Here is a 26,062-nt window from a genome sequence, read left to right as displayed (position 1 = left end):
CCACCCTTTTAGCTTTTTGGGGGGGATTGCCTGTTTTGCACGTTATTTTGGCATTAATACGTGTCACATATCAGTTTGCAAACAATGTAATTAAAAAATAATAATAATAATAGAGTTAATAAAGCCGCATACAAACATGGTCTCTTTTTTGCTTTCTTGAGTAAGGCAGCTCCAAAATGCAGATGTTTCAGCCTAGCTCAGTGCTTTCTGTGGTGGTGGGGCAGCCAGCGGAAAATACGGAGCGTAAGGGTTGGTAATGTTCTCTAGTTGCGCCATGATTGGCTCAGTGTTCTGTCACGCATGGGGACACTACGTCACCTCCAAATCTAAGGGTAGAGCTCGAACATTCAAGCCCCTTGGGTGCTGCCATAGAGTTACATTAGAAATGCCCATCCAAGAAGGCTCAAGGTCATTGGCCACAGATAAAATGACGTCAAATCACATTATATCTACAGTAGCTTTGATTGGACTGATCATGTCAACATCATACTTCCATAATCTTAGTTAGCAAGCTAGCAGTCATCATCATGAATCAAGTCAACAATCTACTGGCAAATACTTTTTAATCCTTGCCATATGAAGAGAAATAATGAAGAGAAATGATAGATAAACCAAATCGGTGCTCATCGGCCATTGGACATAAGCATTACACAACAAGTTGGAAATCGAGTGGTTTGGAAGGAATCAGTGGCTAACTGCAAGCATTGCAAAGCAATCACTGGCCTGCTATTCAGTGGAGTGGGTGTGTGGTCCCAAGTCTGGTTTTAAGGGTCTATTTTCCAAGCTTAAAAGGATAAACATCCAGCATGACTTCTGCCGCGCTCAAACAACTGGAAACTCGGAACTGGGAAATCTGTCTTCAGTGAGTTCAAGACAACTGGGATCTCGGAAAAGAACAAGATTCGACTGGGAAAATACGTTTTGAACGGTCATCCAACTTGGAATTGCAAGTCGGGAAATCGGGCCTCTTTCTAGAGCTCCGACCTGAAGATCACTGACGTCATCATGATTCGACCTTGTCTTTTTACGAGTTCCCAGTTTTCTTGAAAGCACCATAAATTCAGAGAATGCCAGACTTTGATTACAAAGTTTGATGACACAATTTGCCCACGAAGGACCGCCGCGCCACCTTCATGTTCAAGTGAGCACAGCACAACAAGGTGAGTCCAAAAATGTCTTGTATGCTGCTGCATAAATTATGTAATATGCCAGGGAGATATGTATACTGTAGCTAAGAAAGTAATACTAAGTGTATGTTGTGTAGTAAGCTGTTAGTAGCCAATGTGCCTCACCCTAATAATTTGGTCCCGTTTCCCCTCTTAATTTCTCCTACTGTTCTGACTTGGTGGTGCACATGTAGCCTATAGCCTGTTTTAGAGAAATGTAATCATTGAATATTGTAAGAACTTACATTGTCTGCTTATATGACCCCATTATTTATCCTACAGTTCTGACTTGGTGTACAGGGAGAATACTGTAAGAACGGCCCATGATCTGAATTATGTCGCTGTACATTTAAAAAGTGCTGAACAAATCGTTTTATTGACTATGTCCGTCCTAGCTCGCACATTAATATCTTAATCGAAATTACGGATTGCCTCTTATCCGCTCGTCGTCCCCTTATGCAATAGTTTGTACATCTCAATTGTCATTCGAAACCACATTTGTTTAAGCAAGTCAGCCATATCAGCTATGTTTTTTAAAAAGTCAGTAAATGAGGCTGAATGTATTGTTTCGCTGCCAGACAAGGCTCTGCTGATAGCCAGGTGTAGCAGTGGTAAGGTGTTGGGACTGCTGTTGGGACTCTGCTGTTGGGACAGCTTTATGTAGGCCCTAACAGTTTGTGGGGACCGTTTGTCACCGTTATAGTGCAATTAATGTAATGTTTTGTGTTGTGTAGTAATAATAATAATATGCCATTTAGCAGATGCTTTTATCCAAAGCGACTTACAGTCATGTGCCCATACATTTTTACGTATGGGTGGTCCCGGGGATCGAACCCACTACCCTGGCGTTACAAGCGCCATGCTCTACCAATTGAGCTACAGAGGACCACATGTAGTTGCTTTGCTGGCATGCATCTAAAAAAAAATGGGGGGAGTTTGCCCCACCAAGATTTACATGCTAAAATCACCACTGCAATCAACCATCATGATACTGTATGCCTCTTCATACAATTGTACATCTGGGCCACTGACTGGGTTGGGAAGCGACCCTGGTAATAATCTCCTCTTTGAGGCCAGTTTTGCTTCCGCTGTCAGGATTATCAATCGATCACGCATCCATAATTTGTGACTGTTCTCCTGCAGGTCTGGTAATCAATTTTCAATGTCCAGCTCTGGTTTGCAGATGCATTGCAGAGTCCAAAATGTAACACTAAGCATCATCCAACCCAGCTTCTAAAACCATTTATAAGACCTTGGGCATAATGACATGTTAATGCCTTGTTGGCTTCCACATCTTCCCTTGTGGATAAGCAATGCAGTGCATTCGGAAAGTATTCAGACCCCTTCACTTTTTCCACATTTTGTTACGTTACAGCCTTATTCTAAAATGGATTGAATTGTTTTTTCCCCTCATCAATCTACAGACAATACCCCATAATGACAAAAACAGGTTTTTAGAAATGTTTGCAAAATATCACATTTACATAAGTATTCAGATCCTTTACTCAGTACTTTGTTGAAGCACCTTTGGCAGTGATTACAGCCTCAAGTCTTCTTGGGTATGACACTACAAGCTTGGCACACCTGTATTTGGGGAGTTTCTCCCATTCTTCTCTTTAGATCCTCTCAAGCTCTGTCAGGTTGGATGGGAAGCATCGCTGCACAGCTATTTTCAGGTCTTTCCAGAGATGTTCGATTGGGTTCATGTTCCGGGCTCTGGCTGGGCTACTCAAGGACATTCAGAGACTTGTCCCGAAGCCACTCCTGCGTTGTCTTGGCTGTGTGCTTAGGGTCGTTGTCCTGTTGGTTATTATGGGGTATTGTGTGTAGATTGATGATGAAAATGTTTTATTTAATCAATTGTAGAGTAAGGCTGTAAACATAACAAAATGTGGAAAAAGGGAAGAGCCTGAATACTTTCCGAATGCACTGTAATGCAGGCTGTCCGTGCGTGTGTTGGTGTGGATGTCCATTTTTGATAGAGGTCATGCTAGTTAGTGCATATTTGGATGGTTATATAGTAAGCTATATGTCTATATGTCTGTGTTCAAGCCAGCATGAAAAATGTGTGTGTGTGTATTTGTGTGTGTGTGTGTGTGAGCAGTGTGCCCTCAAGCTTTGTTTGAACTGACTTTTGCTCTGTTTCCTGGGGCGGTTAAAAAACCCTCCCACAGTAAAGGGAAGCAAGCAAAGTCATTGTATCTTTCCCTCCTCTTAACGATCCTATTTCTCTGGATCTGTCCTGAGCCAACACATTATGTATTCAACGTTATTTTACAAGGTCAGTTTATTGAGAACTCTGTTCTCTTTCTGAATAACAACCTGGGCAAGTCACAGTGGAGAGGGGTGGAATGAGCCAATTGGAAACTTGTGTTACGAGGCAGGAGAAAGTGACAATTGTGATCTTCACTGAAAGATCTCTATTAGATACTATAGTGTGTCCCAAACCTCTCCTCGAGTACCCCCAGTTGTTAGACTTATTTGATCTATTGCGGAACTAGTACACTAGATTCCACTGGTCATCAAGCCATGAATTGGTTGAATCAGATGTGCTAGGTCTGGAATACATGAAGTATGTGGAATGGCTGGGGGAGCTTTGTTCTGATTTTCTTTCCCCTATTGGAAAAACTCCTGGTACATCTGGCCCTTTGAATTAGTAGAACTTAGAGATTGACTGAGTTGTAGCCTCCCAAAACAAGGACCAAATGAGTCCTACTGCGTTATTTTGTATAGCGGGCATGCAGTTGATGTTAAAGGCCACACCTTGCTCCCCAGACAGGGGCTATGCTGGGAGGTTTAACTATAAGTTTGAGTGTGGTTGGAACTAGGCGTTTCTTGAGATGCCACATTTTATGACTTTTTAACCTTTTACTGTTTTTATGACGCAAGGACACACAAAGCGATCTGTTTGTTTAATTGTTTCAGATGTGGCTAAAGTAAAAACATTGTTACCATAGCGAGTGGATGTGCTTTGTGCCTGTATATTCCTGTCCATATACCCAATTTGGTCCTTAAACAGACGTTACTTGTGCTCAGCTGTTGTGACAACATGTATATAACAGAGGTTATTTATGCTCATTTTGTTGTGGCAATCACATATTTCTTTCAAGGTCAAACTGATTGTAGTCGCCATTCTGCTCCAATATAGCAATATTGCTACCAGATGGAAAAAAATGGACATGGTAAGAACCTCAAAGGTAAATGAAATACAAACAGGAAGAAAAAAAATGAGGGATCTCACATTCCAGGATTTTAAAAAAATGTTATTTGAATGCTGTAGTCCAGGGATAAATATCTTATTGCACCTATCTTTTTTATTCTACCTTGGCTGCCGAGCGAGTGTATGACATCCCACAGAGTGGGCCTTTGTTTCAGGGGATTGGGTTGCGCCGCCCGAACAAAGTGTCCAGCGTTGTCAATGGAGACTGGATCCACTGAAGTGTAACACTAGGCCTGGAGAGGGGGGAGGTAGAGGCAGCTAAACAGAGGACCTGTAGAGGACAGAGCCCACACACACACTCACTTATACACGCAGGCACACACACACTCACACACACATACACTCTCTCCTCTCCTCAGGGCTTTTAGCTGTCCATGCCCCAGAGACGGTAAACAAAGCCCCACATGAAACCTTTCTCTGAGCCTCTGCTCCTGTGACAGAGACAGCGAGAATGCTTGTTTTGAAGGCACTCTACCTACAAGTTTGGTTTTCCGGAATAGTACCACTTGGGCCAAGTTGTTTACTGTGGTTTGCCTGTCTTTTTTGACATCTTTTAGATGCCCTGTGGCAGGACTATTCAACTCCTGGCCTGAGGGGCCAAACCTTTCTAATCAGGAACTGATTGAGAGCTGTGACATAAACAGAGTGGTATAGTGACTGCTTCAGACCTGGGACACCAGGCGTGTGGTGGTACAAAGATGAACCAGAAGTACTTGAAACCTCTAGGCCTGGAGTTGAATATGCCCTATGGGGATCACAACCCAGTAAACTGCCAAATGGTCTCCAAGGGATGGAACAGTACTGACATCTCATTTGTGGTGAAAATGAGCTGGAAATAGAGGAAGAGAGTCGATGCACTTCATTGGTCCTCTTGTTCCTCCTCCTCCCTGTATTGTGTAACTCGTCCCATAGAGACGGGTTAAGGGATCTCAATAGTTTGTTTACAGGAAGTAATTGCTGTGTGGATAGTAATGCTACGTACTGACAGACTTTATTGGCGTCACCAATACACAATAACAGTATTAAAGCCTTCCGTAGATATAATGTATTTTCCTCAACAACAATCTGAAAAGTTGTATTTAAGACAGGAATAGTGGGTATTTTGGGTGGCTATCTTGATTTGAGGTGACCTAGGCTGTGGTTAACTGCCTGTCTGTGATTGTCCAGACAATGAGGATTCTGTAATGTTAGTATGAGGTCAGTATACTATACTCTAGTGAAGCTCTGTAATGTTAGTATGAGGTCAGTATACTGTACTCTAGTGAAGCTCTGTAATGTTAGTATGAGGTCAGTATACTGTACTCTAGTGAAGCTCTGTAATGTTAGTATGAGGTCAGTATACTGTACTCTAGTGAAGCTCTGTAATGTTAGTATGAGGTCAGTATACTGTACTCTAGTGAAGCTCTGTAATGTTAGTATGAGGTCAGTATACTGTACTCTAGTGAAGCTCTGTAATGTTAGTATGAGGTCAGTATACTGTACTCTAGTGAAGCTCTTGACTCATCATCTGACATTGCTCCCTTTGTTGTTCAGAGGATCGTATGAGATGGGAAATGGTTCAATGGTTTTTTCGAATCTCCATTAGCTTTTGCCGAAACAGCAGCTATTCTTCCTGTTGTCCACCAAAAAACATTAAACTTGTAAAATAGCAAAACACTGATACACTGATGGACAAGAACAGTCACACAAATGTAAAATACAACGAGATGACCCAGAACAACTTACAATGTACCCTTATCACACCCACAATCTTTGTTTTATGTCTAACCCATTGAGCTACATGGATAAGCTAATAGTCAGGGGCTTGAATTTGTACTGTAGTGGTAGAAGTTCCAGTAGGGAAATCGTATGAACAGTGGCGACAAGGTGACAAAGCCTGGAGAGTTTCAATACAAAACAAGTTAGCTCTTGCTGAGTGAGTGTTCTGTGCGGTCGTTAAGGTCATACTGAGGTCATATTGAGGGGTCTAGTATTTTAGACAGGTAGCAGAAAAACACATCGATCAAATTCTGTACCGTGTAAGTAGGAAAAGCACAAAAGAAAGCTTGATACGTACATTGGCAGCAAAACCTTTCGATAGAAACGGCAGGGAATGAGGCTGAAAGAGAGTGGGAAGCAGTGCCCCTCAAAACACCTAGAGCTCCAGTTTAGTGGAGTGGTCAGACTGTACAGCTGAATATCCTCTCAGCACTGTTCTGAATGACAGCTCTCCAGCCTTTTAAGAAGTGCGTATTTTATATGATTTTATCGATAGGACAGCCATTTGGAGACTGGAGTAGAGAGTGGGTCAGATTTGAACCCACCCCGGCACTGTTATGTGTGCGTTCTGAGACCACCGAGACTACATCACTCTACTGTTTTTAAGACCTGGGAAACCCGTCTTTAAAGAACATGTGGGCACCAACCCCTTACTTCCAGTACCTCTCTTTACCCCTACATTTAGTGAGAGATGTTCCAATACTTTGCAAATTCAACTTACAGTATTTTTACCTTCCCGTTCACAGGCTTCATTACAATACTTAAAATGTTTACACAAATGTTTGCTTGGTGTTCTGCCAGGCTGTTTTAAATGGGGAGAGATGGGGCTTATAACAGTGGTAACAAGTATTCAGTGTGAAAAACTTGGTCCGTGTAACCCCAGCCTTATGGTTATTGTTAAGGGAATGGTTGTTTACAATCTACCATTGTAAGTTTTTGTTTTTGATGTTTTATACCAAATAACAAATATTATTTTAAGTTTATTTGTGGAAATAGCAAAACCAGCAGAAATAGGAAAGATAAATTAACCAAGATTATTTATACCATAACACACAAATCAACATGTATACTCAACAACTTTAGCTACAACTAAGAGCTTTTCACACTACTGAGCAGAACTGAGCCGAGCTGGCCTGGTTACGCATTCACCATAGCTGTTGTAACCGTGCTGAAAAGGAGATCTCTCTCCTCCATCTCTCTCTCTTTTTCTCAGTCATCTACAACAATCTCTCTCACTATCTGTCTCTCTCTCTCTCTCTCTCAGTACTCTGTCCATCTCTCTCACTATCTGGCCCTCTCTCTCTCAGTACTCTGTCCATCTCTCTCACTATATGGCCCTCTCTCTCTCTCAGTACTCTGTCCAGCTCTCTCACTATCTGGCCCTCTCTCGCTCTCTCTCTCAGTACTCTGTCCATCTCTTTCAGTACTCTGTCCATCTCTCTCAGTACTCTGTCCATCTCTTTCAGTACTCTGTCCATCTCTCTCAGTACTCTGTCCATCTCTCTCAGTACTCTGTCCATCTCTCTCAGTACTCTGTCCATCTCTCTCAGTACTCGGTCCATCTCTCTCAGTACTCAGTCCATCTCTCTCAGTACTCTGTCCATCTCTCTCTCTGTCTGTCCATCTCTCTGTTTTTGATGTTCTCTCTAGACTCCCATGTGTGCAGGCTGTGACTTTTGCCAGCTCCACCTGGCATCCTTATTCACAGCCCGTGAGGGATGAAGTACGCTCAACCACTTCATCCCTCCATTCTTTCCTACCTCCATCCCTCTATCCCTCCATTCTTTCCTACCTCCATCCCTCTATCCCTCCATTCTTTCCTACCTCCGTCCCTCTATCCCTCCATTCTTTCTTACCTCTATCCCTCCATTCTTTCCTACCTCCATCCCTCTATCCCTCCATTCTTTCCTACCTCCGTCCCTCTATCCCACCCAGGCAAACACATTCAAGGGCCCTGCTGCCCTTCAGCCCCTTCCAGCACCGTCTCAAGCACAGACACAGACCTGCTATTTCCTCACTGGACATGGGGCAGATCAGATGGATAGTTTAGGTGTGATTTCCATGAACCCTATCCAACCAAAGAATTTTACTTTACGTTTTCATCATACATTAATTTTACAATAAGCTTTATTGAACCAATTTGCACTTTACTTGGACCAAACATGCAATCTTGAAGCTCAAGAAGACCAATATTGTGTGTGTGTGTGTGTGTGTGTGTGTGTGTTTGATTTGTGTGTGTGTGTGTGTCTGTTTCTCTGTGTGTGTGTGTGTGTGTGTGTGTGTGTGTGTGTGTGTGTGTGTGTGTGTGTGTGTGTGTGTGTGTGTGTGTGTGTGTGTGTGTGTGTGTGTGTGTGTGTGTGTGTGTGTGTGTTGTCATACCATCATTGAAACCAAAAGGCAGTGGGCAGAGCCTAGTGTTTCCCAGGTAACAGTGATATGTTTGTCACCTTTGTTCAGGTCATTCAAAGCCTCCTTTGTCAATGTTGTCGGTTTGTTTTATGAGATAAACGTCATTAGGTCATAGCTGAACTTTCAGCTTTTAGACTTTTCAATAGGCAATTGTTTTAGGAAGCTTTGCCTGAGCCTGTTATGTCCCATTCACATTCTACATGTTCTATTCTCAACACAGTGTATATCTGTATAGGTTTCATGGGAGCATTTTATTTGATGATTGTTCTTAAAAGTTGCCCATATGCCAATAGGGCTCAGTTGTTATAATTGTGGGTCTGACAAGCTAGATCCTTTGTGAATACCTCAAATGTAGGAGACAACCTTGCACTGAAATATACATGACACTTTAACTTTTGGGAATCAATTAGCTGAATTCCTACTTTAATATTAAGGACGGTAAACATAAAAATGTCTCCATTCTTTGCCATTAGATTATAAGAGCAAATAATGTGTGCAGAGGAGAGGAAACATCTTCCCATAGTAGTAATTCAATCTTCACATATGTCCCCCATCCCCTCTCTCTCCAGGCACTACCCCAAGCAGTCCTTCACCATTGTGACTGACACCCCAGAGAACCTGAGACTGAGACATCAGAGTGAATTGCAGAGCCAGGTGAGACGGCCTTCAATTTTTGTGTATGTCGTCAAATTCACATCACTTTGAGGTGCTGGGCTGGAAATAATCTTGTAATAATGAAGGAACAAGAGGATCCAAATGTCTTTGTCATCACAGAGGTGTAACGTAGCCACACCAGTGAAACACCACTCCCATGTTTTGTTCCTTTACTATACCTCCTATTTTGCCTGTATCTGGCTGTCAGAGCCCTAACTCGCCTGTACAGGGACACGCAGCCAGGGCCCATCTGTCAAAGAAACACAGACACACACACACACACACACACACACACACACACTGGGTGTCTACCCACATGCCGGTCCCTTGGCTCAGCACACAGCCAAAAGGAAGAGACAGGAACATCAAAGAGAGGGAGGGAGGGAGGGAGGGAGGGAGGGAGGGAGGGAGGGAGGGAGGGAGGGAGGGAGGGAGGGAGGAGAAGGAGGAGAAGGAGGAGAAGGAGGAGGAGGAGGAGGAGGAGGAGGAGGAGGAGGAAGAGGAGAAGAGCTCACTGTCATGTGAATTTCTATCTCTAATTCAACCTAAGCTTGAATCATTACCAGAGGTTGTAAGGCTCTGGTTTTAATCATCAATGATTCAAGGTCCACAACCCACAAGTATTTATCTGTATATTTATTCATGGAGAGCTCTGGCGCTAAAAACACATACATACTGTTTTTATACCTCTTGACAAACAAAGGCACTATGCTCCTCCCACCTTTAGGTGGCTTTTTTAAACAGTTCCCGCCTTCTCCTTTACCCTTGAATGTTTAGTACCCCCTCTGTTAGTGGGTTGACACTACATGATAATTCGAATATCGTATACACATTTCTACTGTATTTGGGGTGAAATCCTTTAGTCATTATTTTTAATACACAAATTAATCTATCACTCACTCACAGGATCTGTCTGGTTTGGCTTACCCTGAATCTCTGGTCTGCAGAGAGCTGTATTGTTTTCATTCTACAGTCATAGAGACTGTGTATCATCAAATGGCATCAAACATGTGCCTGGAGACATGGATAGCTTTATATGTATTCAGCTTTAAATTCTCTGATCACAAGCAAGGCTCTCAGCGATTCCTCTGTAATGATGAGCTTCTGACTGTCAGAATCATCAAGGTACTCTCATCATCCTCTTCATACAGATTATGGGATTGTATAACTTTTATTAATCATCGGCAGCTTCCATTCCCCCGCTCTCACATAGGCTCATGTATCCATAGCCATTGATCAAATGATGTAATCTATAGCTACAGATCGTTTGATTGTTAGTTACTTATACGTGCTATTTAGCAGAGGCTTTTATCCTTACCATCTTACAGTAGTGCGTGCATACATTTTTGTGTAGGTGGCCCCAGTGGGAATCGAACCCACAATCCTGCAGTTGTCATTGCCATGCAACTGAGCCACACACAGCCACTTTACTTCATTTACATCATTTACACAAGGCGCCGACGAAGATGGCAGCCTCATGACTAGCTCTTAGGAAACCTTGCGGTATTTTGTTTTTTTATGTATTATTTCTTACATTATTAGCTCAGAAAGTGTTTTGTATCATTACATACAGCTGGGAAAAACTATTGGATATCAGAACGGCGGTAACTCACCAGCATTACGACTTTCCAGAAGCAGATCCTTTGTTTGCTCTCCCCAGGGCAATTTAACTGATTCCAAAGGCTGACACGAAAACATCGCCGGCGGAGGAGAGGCACTCAGAGCGGCCTGCTGGTTCGACTTAGGAGGCACGCACACCACCCACCGCTTCCAAGTATACTACTCGCTAATGTTCAGTCTCTGATTAACAAGGTCGACGAGCTCCGGGCAAGGATTTCTTTCCAGAGAGACATCAAGGCCTGTAACATACTTTGTTTCACGGAAAACATGGCTCTCTGGGGATATTCTGTCGAAATCGGTCCAGCCAGATGGGTTCTCAGTTCATCGTGCAGACAGGAATAAATATCTCTCCGGGAAGCAGAAGGGCGGAGGTGTGTGTTTCATGAAAATGATTAACGACTCATGGTGTAATTGTAGTTACATACAGGAACTCAAGTCCTTTTGTTCATCCGACCTAGAATACATCACAATCAAATGCCGACCGTACTATCTCCCAAAATAATTTTATTTGGTTATAGTCACGGCCGTGTATATCCCCCCTCAAGCCGATACTACGACGGCCCTCAAATAACTTCACTGGACTTTATGCTAACTGGAAACCACGTATCCTGAGGCTGCATTTATTGTAGCCGGGGATTTTAACAAAGCAAATTTGAGGACTAGGCTGCTGAAGTTCTATCAACAAATCGACTGTTGTACTCGCGCTGCTAAAATCCTCGACCATTGCTATTCGAACTTCCGGGATGGTTATAAGGCCCTCCCCTGCCCTCCTTTCGGCAAATCTGACCACGAATCCATTTTGCTCCTCCCTTCCTATAGGCAGGAACTCAAACAGGAAGTACCCGTGCTAAGGACTATTCAACGCTGGTCTGACCAATCGGAATCCACGCTTCAAGATTGTTTTGATCACGCGGACTGGGATATGTTCCCGGTAGCTTGCGAAAATAATTTAGACGAATATAGTGAAACGGTGACTGAGTTTATCAGGAAGTGTATAGGTGATATTGTGCCCACTGTGACTATTAAAACCTACCCTAACCAGAAACCGTGGATAGATGGCAGCATTCGCGCAAAACTGAAAGCGCGAACCACCGCATTTAACCATGCAAGGTGACTGGGAATATGGCAGAATACAAACAGTGTAGCTACTCACTCTGCAAGGCAATTAAACTGGCAAAACATCCGTACAGAGACAGAGTGGAGTAGCAATTCAACGGCTCAGACACAAGACGTACAGTGGGGAGAACAAGTATTTGATACACTGCCGATTTTGCAGGTTTTCCTACTTACAAAGCATGTAGAGGTCTGTAATTTTTATCATAGGTACACTTCAACTGTGAGAGACGGAATCTAAAACAAAAATCCAGAAAATCACATTGTATGATTTTTAAGTAATTAATTTGCATTTTATTGCATGACATAAGTATTTGATCACCTACCAACCAGTAAGAATTCGGCTCTCACAAACCTGTTAGTTTTTCTTTAAGAAGCCCTCCTGTTCTCCACTCATTACCTGTATTAACTGCACCTGTTGGAACTCGTTACCTGTATAAAAGACACCTGTCCACACACTCAATCAAACAGACTCCAACCTCTCCACAATGGCCAAGACCAGAGAGCTGTGTAAGGACATCAGGGATAAAATTGTAGACCTGCACAAGGCTGGGATGGGCTACAGGACAATAGGCAAGCAGCTTGGTGAGAAGGCAACAACTGTTGGAGCAATTATTAGAAAATGGAAGAAGTTCAAGATGACGGTCAATCACCCTCGGTCTGGGGCTCCATGCAAGATCTCATCTCGTGGGGCATCAATGATCATGAGGAAGGTGAGGGATCAGCCCAGAACTACACGGCAGGACCTGGTCAATGACCTGAAGAGAGCTGGGACCACAGTCTCAAATAATACCATTAGTAACACACTACGCCGTCATGGATTAAAATCCTGCAACGCACGGAAGGTCCCCCTGCTCAAGCCAGCGCATGTCCAGGCCCGTCTGAAGTTTGCCAATGACCATCTGGATGATCCAGAGGAGGAATGGGAGAAGGTCATGTGGTCTGATGAGACATAAATAGAGCTTTTTGGTCTAAACTCCACTCGCCGTGTTTGGAGGAAGAAGAAGGATGAGTACAACCCCAAGAACACCATCCCAACCGTGAAGTATGGAGGTGGAAACATCATTCTTTGGGGATGCTTTTCTGCAAAGGGGACAGGACGACTGCACCGTATTGAGGGGAGGATGGATGGGGCCATGTATCGCGAGATCTTGGCCAACAACCTCCTTCCCTCAGTAAGAGCATTGAAGATGGGTCGTGGCTGGGTCTTCCAGCATGACAACGACCCGAAACACACAGCCAGGGCAACTAAGGAGTGGCTCCGTAAGAAGCATCTCAAGGTCCTGGAGTGGCCTAGCCAGTCTCCAGACCTGAACCCAATAGAAAATCTTTGGAGGGAGCTGAAAGTCTGTATTTCCCTGCGACAGCCCCAAAACCTGAAGGATCTGGAGAAGGTCTGTATGCAGGAGTGGGCCAAAATCCCTGCTGCAGTGTGTGCAATCCTGGTCAAGACCTACAGGAAACATATGATCTCTGTAATTGCAAACAAAGGTTTCTGTACCAAATATTAAGTTCTGCTTTTCTGATGTATCAAATACTTATGTCATGCAATAAAATGCAAATTAATTACTTAAAAATCATACAATGTGATTTTCTGGATTTTTGTTTTAGATTCCGTCTCTCACAAGTGAAGTGTACCTATGATAAAAATTACAGACCTCTACATGCTTTGTAAGTAGGGAAACCTGCAAAATCGGCAGTGTATCAAATACTTGTTCTCCCCACTGTATGTGGCAGGGTCTACAGACAATCACGGACTATAAAAAGAAAACCAGCCACGTCACCGACACCGACGTCTCGCTTCCAGACAAGCTAAACACCTTCTTCGCCCACTTTGAGGATAGCACAGTGCCACCGACGAGGCCCACTACCAAGGACTGTGGCCTCTCCTTCTCCGTGGCCGACGTTTAAGCATGTTAACCCCCGCAAGGCTGCCGGCCCAGATGGCATCCCTAGCCGCATCCTCAGAGCATGTGCAGACCAGCTGGCTGGTGTATTTACGGACATATTCAATCTCTCCCTTTCCCAGTCTGCTGTTCCCACATGCTTCAAGATGGCCACCATTGTTCCTGTACCCAAGAAAGCAAAGGTAACTGAACTAAATGGCTATCGCCCCGTAGCACTCACCTCTGTCATCATGAAGTGCTTTGAGAGACTAGTCAAGGATCAAATCACCTCTACCTTACCTGTCACCCTAGACCCACTTCAATTTGCTTACCGCCCCAATAGGTCCACAGACGATGCAATCGTCATCACACTGCACACTGCCCTATCCCATCTGGACATTAGGAGTACCTATGTAAGAATGCTGTTCATTGACTATAGCTCAGCATTCAACACCATAGTACCCTCCAAGTTCATCATTAAGCTCGAGGCCCTGGATCTGAACCCCGCCCTGTGCAACTGGGTCCTGGACTTCCTGACGGGCCGCCGCCAGGTGGTGAAGGTAGGAAACAACATCTCCACTTTGCTGATCCTCAACACTGGGGCCCCACAAGGGTGTACTTCCGGTTCACCCATGACTGCGTGGCCAAGCACGCCTCCAACTCAATCCTCAAGTTTGCAGACGACACAATAGTAGTAGGCTTGATTACCAACAATGACGAGACCGCCTACAGGGAGGAGGTGAGCGCTCTGGGAGTGTGGTGCCAGGAAAATAACCTCTCACTCAACGTCAACAAAACAAAGGAGATGATCGTGGACTTCAGGAAACAGCAGAGGGTGCACCCCCCTATCCACATTGACGGGACTGCAGTGGAGAAAGTGGTAAGCTTCGAGTTCCTTGGCGTACACATCACTGACAAACTGAAATGGTCCACCCACGCAGACAGTGTGGTGAAGAAGGTGCAACAGAGCCTCTTCAACCTCAGGAGGCTGAAGAAATGTGGCTCGGCACCTAAAACCCTCACAAACTTTTACAGATGCACAATTGAGAGCATCCTGTCGGGCTGTATCACCACCTGGTACGGCAACTGCACCGCCCACAACCACAGGGCTCTCCAGAGGGTGGTGCGGTCTGCCGAACGCATTACCGGGGGCAAACTACCCGCCCTCCAAGACACCTACAGCACCCGATGTCACAGGAAGGCCAAAAAGATCATCAAGGACATCAACCACCCGAGCCACTGCCTGTTCACCCCGTTATCATCCAGAAGGTGAGGTCAGTACAGGTGCATCAAAGCTGGGACCGAGAGAATGAAAAACAGCTTCTATCTCAAGGACATCAGACTGCTAAATAGCCATCACTAGCACATTAGAGGCTGCTGCTGCCTATTGAAATCACTGGCCACTTTAAGAAATGGAACACTAGTCACTTTAATAATGTTTACATATCTTGCACTACTCATCTCATATGGATATAGTGTATTCTATTCGATAATATTCTACTGTATCTTAGTCCATGCCGCTCTGTCATTGCTTGTCCATATATGTATATATTCTTAAATTCCATTCCTTACTAGATTTGTGTGTATTGGGTATATGTTGTGAAATTGTTAGATATTACTTGTTAGACATTACTGCACTGTCGGAGCTAGAAGCATAAGCATTTCACTACACCCGCAATAACATGTGCTAAACACGTGTATGTGAGAAATAAATTTTGATTTGATTTGATGTCAACATTCATCCAACTTTATCAGGGTTTACACGCACACACACACACACACACACACACACTGTAACAACCAGTGGAAAATACCATCTTGTCTCTGCTTCGCACACAAGCAATCCATTCTTTGGCCTGTTTTTTGGAGCGCAAAAAGGCGGCGGCGCGTCAGTAATTTGGTTATTTAAGCTTGAGGTAACTAATCTAAGGGGCCGATAGGGCTCCGGCTCCACTGGAGATTTCCCTGATAAACCTATTGTTCTGTTTACATGGCCCCAAAGAGATAGGATCAAGTGTTTAAAAAAAAGAGTTGTTGAAGGAATATTTCTTTTAACATTCCTACTCCTAATTTCAAACTACACCAACAATTGTTTCTACCTGTTTCTTTTCGGTGCATCACAATCTTTTTAAAAAATGTTTTAAAGGAGAACAGAATTCCGATCTCCTTAGCTCTTTTTATTATTTTGATGACAGGATATGAGCAGAAGCAGGGAGACAGAGTAGAGGGAGCATGGTGCGTAAGGCTCATGCGGAGATCGAACCCGGATCCCCACCACCATATGTGACCGACCGCCTCAATTCGGTCTTATGTACATTGAATAAAAGTAGAGCTAGAAAATGGCATATCATACACTGCAGTTTAGGAACAATGGGAAAATAATTCTGCTTTGAAAGTTGATAAAATTGTAACCCTACTTTTGAGAAAATGGCCCTTGAATGTTTTGGTACAGCTACTGGAGAGCTCTTCTTAGTCTACACCCAATCAGCACCGTTCACACCCTCTTAAGCCCCACCCATCTCTTTAAGGATTCACATACTCCTCCCTTGGCATTTTTCCTATTTTGTTGCCTTACAACCTGGAATTAAAATTGATTTTTTGGGGGTTTGTATCATTTGATTTACACAACATGCCTACCACTTTGAAGATGCAAAATATTTTTTTTTGTGAAACAAACAAGAAATAAGAAAAAAAAACAGAAAACTTGAGCGTGCATAACTATTCACCCCCCCAAGTCAATACTTTGTAGAGCCACCTTTTGCAGCAATTACAGCTGCAAGTCTCTTGGGGTATGTCTCTAAAAGCTTGGCACATCTAGCCACTGGGATTTTTGCCCATTCTTCAAGGCAAAACTGCTCCAGCTCCTTCAAGTTGGATGGGTTCTGCTGGTGTACAGCAATCTTTAAGTCATACCACAGATTCTCAATTGGATTGAGGTCTGGGCTTTGACTAGGCCATTCCAAGACATTTAAATGTTTCCCCTTAAACCACTCAAGTGTTGCTTTAGCAGTATGCTGGTCATTGTCCTGCTGGAAGGTGAACCTCCGTCCCAGTCTCAAATCTCTGGAAGACTGAAACAGGTTTCCCTCAAGAATTTCCCTGTATTTAGTGCCATCCATCATTCCTTCAATTCTGACCAGTTTCCCAGTCCCGGCCGATGAAAAACATCCCCACAGCATGATGCTGCCACCACCATGCTTCACTGTGGGGATGGTGTTCTCAGGGTGATGAGAGGTGTTGGGTTTGCGCCAGACATAGCGTTTTCCTTGATGGCCAAAAAGCTCAAGTTTAGTCTCATCTGACCAGAGTACCCTCTTCCATATGTTTGGGGAGTCTCCCACATGGCTTTTGGCGAACACCAAACGTGTTTGCTTATTTTTTTCTTTAAGCAATGGCTTTTTTCTGGCCACTCTTCCGTAAAGCCCAGCTCTGTGGAGTGTACGGCTTAAAGTGGTCTTATGGACAGATACTCCAATCTCCGCTGTGGAGCTTTGCAGCTCCTTCAGGGTTATCTTTGGTCTCTTTGTTGCCTCTCTGATTAATGCCCTCCTTGCCTGGTCGGTGAGTTTTGGTGAGCGGCCCTCTCTTGGCAGGTTTGTTGTGGTGCCATATTCTTTCAATTTTTTTATAATGGATTTAATGGTGCTCCGTGGGATGTTCAAAGTTTCGGATATTTTTTTATAACCTGACCCTGATCTGTACTTCTCCACAACTTTGTCCCTGACCTGTTTGGAGAACTCCCTGGTATTCATGGTGCCGCTTGCTTGGTGGTGCCCCTTGCTTAGTGGTGTTGCAGACTCTGGGGCCTTTCAGAACAGGTGTAAATATACTGAGATCATGTGACACTTAGATTGCACACAGGTGGACTTTATTTAACTAATTATGTGACTTCTGAAGGTAATTGGTTGCACCAGATCTTATCTTTATTTTTGAAACAAGTTATTTTTTTAAATTTCACTTCACTAATTTTGACTATTTTGTGTATGTCCATTACATGAAATAAAAATAAAAATCAATTTAAATTACATGTTGTAATGCAGCAAAACGCCAAGGGGGATGGATAATTTTGCACTGTATGAGGCCATGTGCTAAACAGAGTGAGTAGACTAAAAGTGGTAAAAGTAGTAGCCTACAATAAGGAAAAACTCTAGGTAAAAATACACTTAATCTAGTCCTTGGCCTATATCCTAATCTGACTTTGGTGCAGGTCATGTTGTTCTTCACATTGCCGTCTCTGGTAAACACACACTATATCAAATAAAATCTATGTTTATTTGTCACATGCACAGGATACAGAAGGTGTAAACGGTACAGTGAAATGGTTACTTGCATAGTAGCAATATCAAAAACAGAAAGTGTCAAGATAAAAATATTTTATAAATATTTAATAATTATTAGATGACGCTTACATTTACATTACATTTACGTCATTTAGCAGACGCTCTTATCCAGAGCGACTTACAAATAAGCAACATACACCTAGTTTCCTGAAACGAGTCACAACCTTAATTCGGTGACAAACATTTGGTGTGATATTTGCTGTTACTTGGGCCTAACTCATACTACTACCAATACAAACATTGTCATAGCTGTAGTATGAATCTGCAGGTAGCTAAAGCTAACCAACCAGGTTCAATGTTAGCTAGCTAACATTAGGGTATAACTAGCAATGCAAATGGATTTCTGATTAGAATAATATTACTACACAGATCATACACATAACTTTAGTTAGCAAGCCTGCAAGCTAACGCTCGCTAGCTAGTGAACAGTACGCTTTAACTTGCAATGAAAACAACTTTCTGACAAAATTAGAAACGTATAATATCTATAAATGTAGCTAGACTCTTACCCGTATACATGGATGAACGCTTCACAGCAGACTTGAACCATTTAACTCCATTTTGTTTGTAGCTACATCTTGTTTGGCCAGCGTTGTGTCTAGTCTCTCAGGTTCACACTGATAGTGGTGTGTGCAGAAAGTAGCCCATCACTTTTTCCAACTGTCAATAGCACCCGTTAAATTCAGGAAATCAATGTTGTTGAGAAAAGTAGCAAAACTTTTGTAGTTCTCGATGGCTAACCAACTAAGCTCGTAATTTAACAATTTTATTCATATTTACGGATGGAATACATGTGTGTTATTAAGGCACATGAAAGTTCCAGATGGCATTTCTGCCAAATAACGCATTTTTATCAAAAATAAATGTTTACGTTCAAATGCCTCTCCCGTGAAGTAGTGATGTGCAACATACACCTAGTTTCCTGAAACGAGTCACAACCTTAATTCGGTGACAAACATTTGGTGTGATATTTGCTGTTACTTGGGCCTACACTAGAAAATCAGACAGCCTGTTAAGTGAGGGTGGAGAGATGTTGTATAGAGGACATTGTCAGAACAAGTTGTTGTCTTCTGTGTCAGGGGGACAATCATACAGCACTCACTCCATCTAAGCTAGGCTCTCTGGGTATGACAGTTAGCTGACTGTTAGCTTTTAGCCTGAAACTGTCTCACATCTGTGTCATTTCTAGACACAACATGTCAGCTTGAACAGCCTTTCTGGTGGAACGCCCATGCCATTGTCGGTCAACAATGTCTGACTCTTATGTCACCTTTCACGCTTCATTTCCCTTGCTTTTTTGTCCTTTTTCTCCTTTGTTGTAGCCTTAGCAACAATGCAGACATACTGTACAAAATAGACCACATTTTGGGGCATGTCTGGCAACTGAAAATATTCATAAAACATACTATAATTCACCATCGTCTGAAGCTGTCATGTTTGGTAGCATGTTTGGGCAGCAGATTGTTGGTTCACTGTTGAGGGACAGCTTTCCACTCAGTGGTCTCCAGAAGGAGTCAGGCTATGTCCCAGGCCAGGGAGAGGGGAATCACACACACACACACACACACACACACACACACATACACACACACACTAATACATGAAATACAGAGGTCAATCGAACACTCCAGTCTCTCACTGACAGAACTAGCTCTTGCACATTGAGTGTTCATCTGTCATTGGTTCATCCTCATTTGTGTTTTGTCCTATGAGTGTGTCGTGGCATCGGTGCCTTCATGCCTGATGCACTTTCAGCTTTTGTCTGTTAACTGGCCGGGGACAATCCTCCCTCTCTGTCCCCTCAGAGTGCTGTCCTAGCTGGCTGAGTGACCCTGACACAGTCACTGAGCTCATGTTGGCCCCTGCTCATATTGTCTGGCGGCCAAGCACCCCCACAATGGCCGTGCAGTTGTCCCCTCTGTTACCAGATGGTCTGAGATGCTATGTGTTAGAGAAACCATGTGAGGTAGCCATGCCCCCCTCTATAATCTACCCAGTCGGTGATACGAACTCAAATCGATCCCTGTCCTCAAATCCGACTGAGGACATCCAGGTCTGTGTGCATTACTGCCATCTCTCTCAGCACCGGCCACGGATGCTGTAATAAAAGGGACTGTTATTACCTGACACTGTAATTTACCATCAGAGATTTACTACAGTAATTTACCCCGGTCTCTCTCTCTCTCTCTCTCTCTCTCTCTCTCTCTCTCTCTCTCTCTCTCTCTCTCGTGGTCAGTGTGAGTGAGTGAGTGAGTGACTGTGCTTAGTGCAAGCAATGCCTTTCTCACCACATCCATTCTACTGTTGTTTACCACATACAGCACCTGCCCTAGAGCCACAAATAAACACAAGCCTCTTCACACCAATTGAGATGCTCTGTTAGCGTATCGACGTGTCTGTTTCCATCGAAGCACACTGGTACACTATAAAACGTCTGCATATGTAATGTACATCTGTACATCACAGTAGGTTGGTGGCACCTTAATTGGGGAGGACTGGCTCGTGGTAATGGCTGGAGCGGAATGGTATCAAATACATCAAACATATGGTATCCAGGTGTTTGATGCCATTCCATTTGCTCCGTTCCAGCCATTATTATGAGCCGTCCTCCCCTCAGCAGCCTCCACTGCTGTACATCTGACACTTTTCACTGAGTCACCCAGCAGAACCCAGAGCTGAGAAGACTGATGGATTTAATTCATATGGTCCCTGATGTGTAACAGGGTGGCCAACCCTAGCTCTTGGTGAGCTTCTAGCTCCTTGTAGTAGGTATGCAGGCTTTTGCTCCAGCCCTGCTAAGTGTGAAAGCTCAGTGGAAGGAACTGCCCCTCGTCCCAGCCATTCCCTTGTGCTGTCTGAGAACCTCAGCCAGTCCCTCAGCCAGAAACATGAACGTCGGACGTATTTATCAACCTGTGTTTTTCCAGCTCTAATTTGACAGGCTAATGATATGAGTCATAAATCACTGGTTGAGCCTTACATAACAGTAGCAATAATAGACTATTAATACTGAAGGACAGAATATTGCCACTGGTAGGCTACTTTGGAGGGAAATCAGCTGAAACATGTACATTAAAGCCTCTTTGGTAGACTGATAAATGAATATCCCATTCTGTCCTTCATTATTGTAGGCCTCAGTAGCCTAGCTCTGTCTGTTCGTGTTTGTATGAATTATACAGTAGGGTCAAAAATGATTGACACCCTTGATAATGATGGGTAATAATGACTCTATAAAATAAATAATTCAAATACTGAGCTTTACTGTGTGCACATTTTTTCAAAATGATTGACACCCCTAAAGATTCTTATAAATACAGTAGGGAAATCAAAATATAGCGCAAAATAAAGTAGTCAAAAGTTTAGTATTTGATCTCATATTCCTAGCGTGTAATGACTACATCAAGCTTGTGACTCATTTGCAGTTTGTTTTGGTTGTGTTTCAGATTATTTTGTACCCAATAGAAATAAATGGTAAATAATGTATTGTGTCATTTTTGGAGTCACTTTTATTGTTGTTTTATTGTTGTTTACTTATTGTAAATAAGAATAGAATATGTTTCTAAACACTTCTATGCTAACTTCTATGCTAACCTTGTCACGGTTTACTAAGCCAGAACCCAGAAGCAGACCAGGACAAGGTAAGTGGTGTCAAAGGTGAGTGTTTATTTAACTGATCCACGAGTGCTGCTGAATAATCCGGGGAACAGAGCGGGCGGCGTGGATGAGTCGTTGAGGGTGCAGTAGTTGGTCCAATGATGGCTCGGCAGCCGCCGACCATCAGGCAGAGGTTGGGTGAAGGTTCCGGACGAGTGACTGCAGGGAGAACAAAACGGAGGTAAGCATACAACAAGCAACCAAGGTGCAAAACAACAAAACTAATGCTCTAAGCTCTAAGACTGGTCCGCTGATAAACATACTGTTCATGGCTAACGATCCGGCAGGGAATGGATGTTAGGCCAGAGCCTAAGAAGGGTGATGATCAGGACCAGGTGTGCAGATTGCTGATGGGATGCAGGTGCGGAAATCAAGAGAGCTCCCGCCTAGCAACGTTGCCCGGCAACCAGGCAGGGAGCGTTCCAGAACCCTCGGGAAACTGGAGCTCACGAGCAGAAAAACTAGTACACAGACAGGACCCGACTCAGACTGCCGGGATCGTTACAGTACCCCCCTCCGGATACGCCACCGGGCGGACTCCCCGGAGCGCCAGGATGGAGGCGGTAGAAGTCACGAATGAGGTCAGCATCTAGGATCTGTCGCCGCGGAATCCAACTCCTCTCTTCAGGACCATACCCCTCCCAGTCCACGAGATACTGGAAACCCCGGACCCGCCGTCTGGAATCCATGATGCGTCGCACCGTGTAGGCAGGACCACCTCCGATCATCCGAGGAGGAGGAGGAGGAGGCGGAGGAGGCAACAGAGGACTGAGGAAAACAGGCTTGAGGCAGGAGACATGAAAGGTGGGATGGACTCTGAGCGTCCTCGGTAGTTTGAGTCGAACTGCCACCGGATTGATCACCTTCTCCACCACAAACGGACCAATGAACTTCGGTAACAACTTCCTAGACTCAGTCCGTAAAGGAAGATCCCGTGTGGCCAACCAGACCCTATCTCCGATGGTATAGGTGGGAGCGGGGATCCGGCGACGATTCGCCTGGAGCTGATACCGGTCCGAAACTCTAAGGAGTGCCTTTCTGGCCCGATGCCAGGTCCGGTGGCAACGACGAATATGGGCCTGAACAGAAGGCACTGAGAGCTCCTTCTCCTGAGAAGGGAACAAGGGAGGTTGGTAGCCATACAGGCACTGGAAGGGAGACATCCCAGTGGCAGATGTAGGGAGAGTATTGTGGGCATACTCAACCCAAGGCAACTGAGAGACCCAGGAGGTGGGGTTGGAAGAGACCAGGCAGCGTAGCGTGGATTCCATCTTCTGGTTGGCTCTCTCCGCCTGACCATTAGATTGGGGGTGAAAACCAGATGTGAGACTGACTGTAGCTCCAATGGCCAAACAGAAGGACTTCCAGACAGCAGAGGTAAACTGAGGGCCACGGTCGGAAACGATATCACTGGGCAAACCGTGGACCCTGAAAACCTCCCTAACCAGGATCTCGGACGTCTCCGAGGCAGAGGGAAGCTTGGCAATTGGCACAAAGTGGGCGAACTTGCTGAATCTGTCCACGATAGTCAGAACGACCGTGTTCCCCTCAGAAGCGGGCAACCCAGTGACAAAGTCCAGGGCCAGATGCGACCATGGTCGCGGGGGAATAGGAAGGGGGTGAAGTAGTCCAGAGCTGGGCCGATTGGTACTCTTATTCTGCGCACACACTGGACAGGCAGCAACAAAACCCCGAGTATCCTCGGCCATGGCAGGCCACCAAAAACGTCTGCGAAGAAACGCCATCGTCCGAGCCACGCCAGGGTGACAAGCCATCTTGCTGGCGTGGGACCATTTGAGGACAGCAGGACGAACCGACTCAGGCACAAACAACCGACCGGGTGGACCGTTACCGGGACCGGGCTGCGTCCGAAGGGCCGCCATCACCTCCTCCTCAATCTTCCACATAACTGCTCCCACGACGCAGTTCCGGGGGAGAATTGTCTCGGTCTTGGACCCACTCTCCTCCGTCTTGGAGAACATCCGGGACAAGGCGTCCGCCTTGCCGTTCTTAGATCCAGGTCGGAACGTCAGGGAAAAAATTGAATGCGTCCGAAAAACAACGCCCACCTGGCCTGACGGGAGTTGAGACGTCTAGCCGATTGCACGTAAGCAAGATTCTTGTGGTCAGTCCAGACAATAAACGGTTGCTCCGCCCCCTCCAACCAGTGGCGCCACTCCTCCAAGGCAAGTTTCACCGCGAGAAGCTCCCGGTTACCCACATCGTAATTCCTCTCCGCAGGCGAAAGGCGACGAGAGTAGTAGGCGCAGGGATGGAGTTTACTGTCCGTGGAGCATCGCTGCGACAGGATGGCGCCAACTCCCACATCAGACGCGTCCACTTCAACGACGAACTGACGGGCCGTGTCCGGTTGAGAGAGAATCGGTGCGTTGGTGAATCGCCTCTTCAAATCCAGAAACGCTCGATCCACCTCCGGATTCCACTTGAAGGTCCTGATACTGGAAGTCAAGGCAGTTAACGGAGCGGCCACACGGCTGTAATCCCGGATGAATCTGCGGTAGAAATTCGCAAACCCCAAAAATCTCTGGAGCTGCAATCTCGTACCGGGCTGGGCCCATTCCAGAACCGCTCTAACCTTCTCCTGGTCCATCCTAATCTCTCCCCTGGAGATGATGTACCCGAGAAAGGATGTCGTGTGGGCGTGAAACTCGCACTTCTCGGCCTTCACGAACAGGCGATTCTCCAACAATCGCTGCAGAACCTGCCGGACATGCTGGACGTGGTCGGAAGGTTCCTTCGAGAAGATCAGAATGTCATCCAGGTAAACAAACACAAAGAGACCGATCATATCTCTCAGGACGTCGTTCACCATACTCTGGAATACCGCTGGAGCATTGGTCAGTCCAAACGGCATCACCTGATACTCGAAGTGACCCATCGGTGTATTGAAACCCGTCAACCACTCGTCCCCCTCTCTGATCCGGACCATGTGATACGCATTGCGTAGGTCTAGCTTGGTGAACACCGTAGCACCCTGTAAGGAGTCGAAGGCAGAACTCATCAAGGGCAGGGGATACTTGTTCTTGACCGTGATGTCATTCAACCCCCGATAATCAATACACGGTCGAAGAGAGCCATCCTTCTTACCCACAAAGAAGAATCCTGCCCCCAGGGGTGATGACGAGGGACGAACGAGACCAGCAGCTAGGGACTCCTTGATGTAGGTCTCCAAAGCCTCACGTTCAGGTCGGGAGATACTGTATAACCTTCCCTTGGGGTAGACAGCTCCAGGGAACAGGTTGATGGCACAATCATATGGTCGGTGGGGAGGGAGTGACAGAGCCTTCTGCTTACTGAACACTTCCCCCAAATCGTGATATGTCTCGGGAACCAGGGACAAATCTGGGGGTTTAGCCTCAATCACCTGACTGGGAACCGAATGGGGACAGGCAGTCTTGAGACAGTTAGCATGACAATCAAGGCTCCAACTCGTTACCTTGCCCGTCACCCAATCGAACGTGGGATTGTGTTCCTTCAGCCAGGGGTATCCAAGGACCAGAGGAACATGGGAAGACGGCAGAATGAAGAATGAAATCATCTCAGAATGATTCCCCGACAACAGCATCTTAACCGGTTCAGTCCTCATCGTGATACGTGCCAGACTACTGCCGTCCAGAGTGGTAGCTTCAATGGCTTCCGGCAATTGCTCCTTGGAAAGCCCCAGCTGTTCCACCAACTCGGCATCAAGAAAGCTTCCATCGGCACCTGAATCGATAAAAGCGTTAATCGCTAAGCTCTGATTCCTGTTCATAAGGGTAGCCGGGAAACGGGGTCTGACAGAGGTATTGAGAGGTCGAAACTGGCTCGCTAAAAGTCCTCCCAACTTTAGCGAGCCGCGCAGTTTGGACGACCGCCGGGAACCAGTGGCGAGGTAATGTCCCGAACCACCACAGTAGAGGCAACAGTTAGTCCTACGTCTGTGTTGGCGCTCCTCCTTGGTTAACCCGTGCCGCCCCACTTGCATGGGTTCAGAATCGGGAGACAGGACCTCTCCACTAATCCTGTGTGGTGGACGATGATCGACGTATTCTGGTCCAATCCCCGACCCGACTGGAACCTGAGAAGCTGATCGGTTGGACGGGACCCATTGCTTCTCCCTCCTTCGCTCTCGGACTCGATTATCCACCCCGAATAGACAAGGCTACCAAGCTGTCCAGGTCACTAGGCTCCGGATAGGAGATCAACTCATCCTTGAGCTGCTCCGACAGACCCTGGTAAAGG

General features: G+C 45.3%; 1 protein-coding gene across 2 annotated transcripts in view; it reads left to right on the top strand.

Moving 5' to 3' along the window:
- Window positions 1–26,062, top strand: part of LOC121569218 (LIM zinc-binding domain-containing Nebulette) — a 148,715-nt gene that overhangs the window by 28,948 nt on the left and 93,705 nt on the right. For both annotated transcript variants that reach the window (XM_041880000.2, XM_041879999.2), the window contains exon 3: window positions 9,123–9,207. In XM_041880000.2, the coding sequence (XP_041735934.1) occupies window positions 9,123–9,207 (85 nt within the window). The remainder of the gene's footprint in view (window positions 1–9,122; window positions 9,208–26,062) is intronic.

Source organism: Coregonus clupeaformis, chromosome 7 (assembly GCF_020615455.1).
Source record: "Coregonus clupeaformis isolate EN_2021a chromosome 7, ASM2061545v1, whole genome shotgun sequence".
Taxonomy (NCBI): domain Eukaryota; kingdom Metazoa; phylum Chordata; class Actinopteri; order Salmoniformes; family Salmonidae; genus Coregonus; species Coregonus clupeaformis.
Note: the sequence above shows the minus strand (reverse complement) of the source record. Positions and strands in the feature narration are given on the sequence as shown.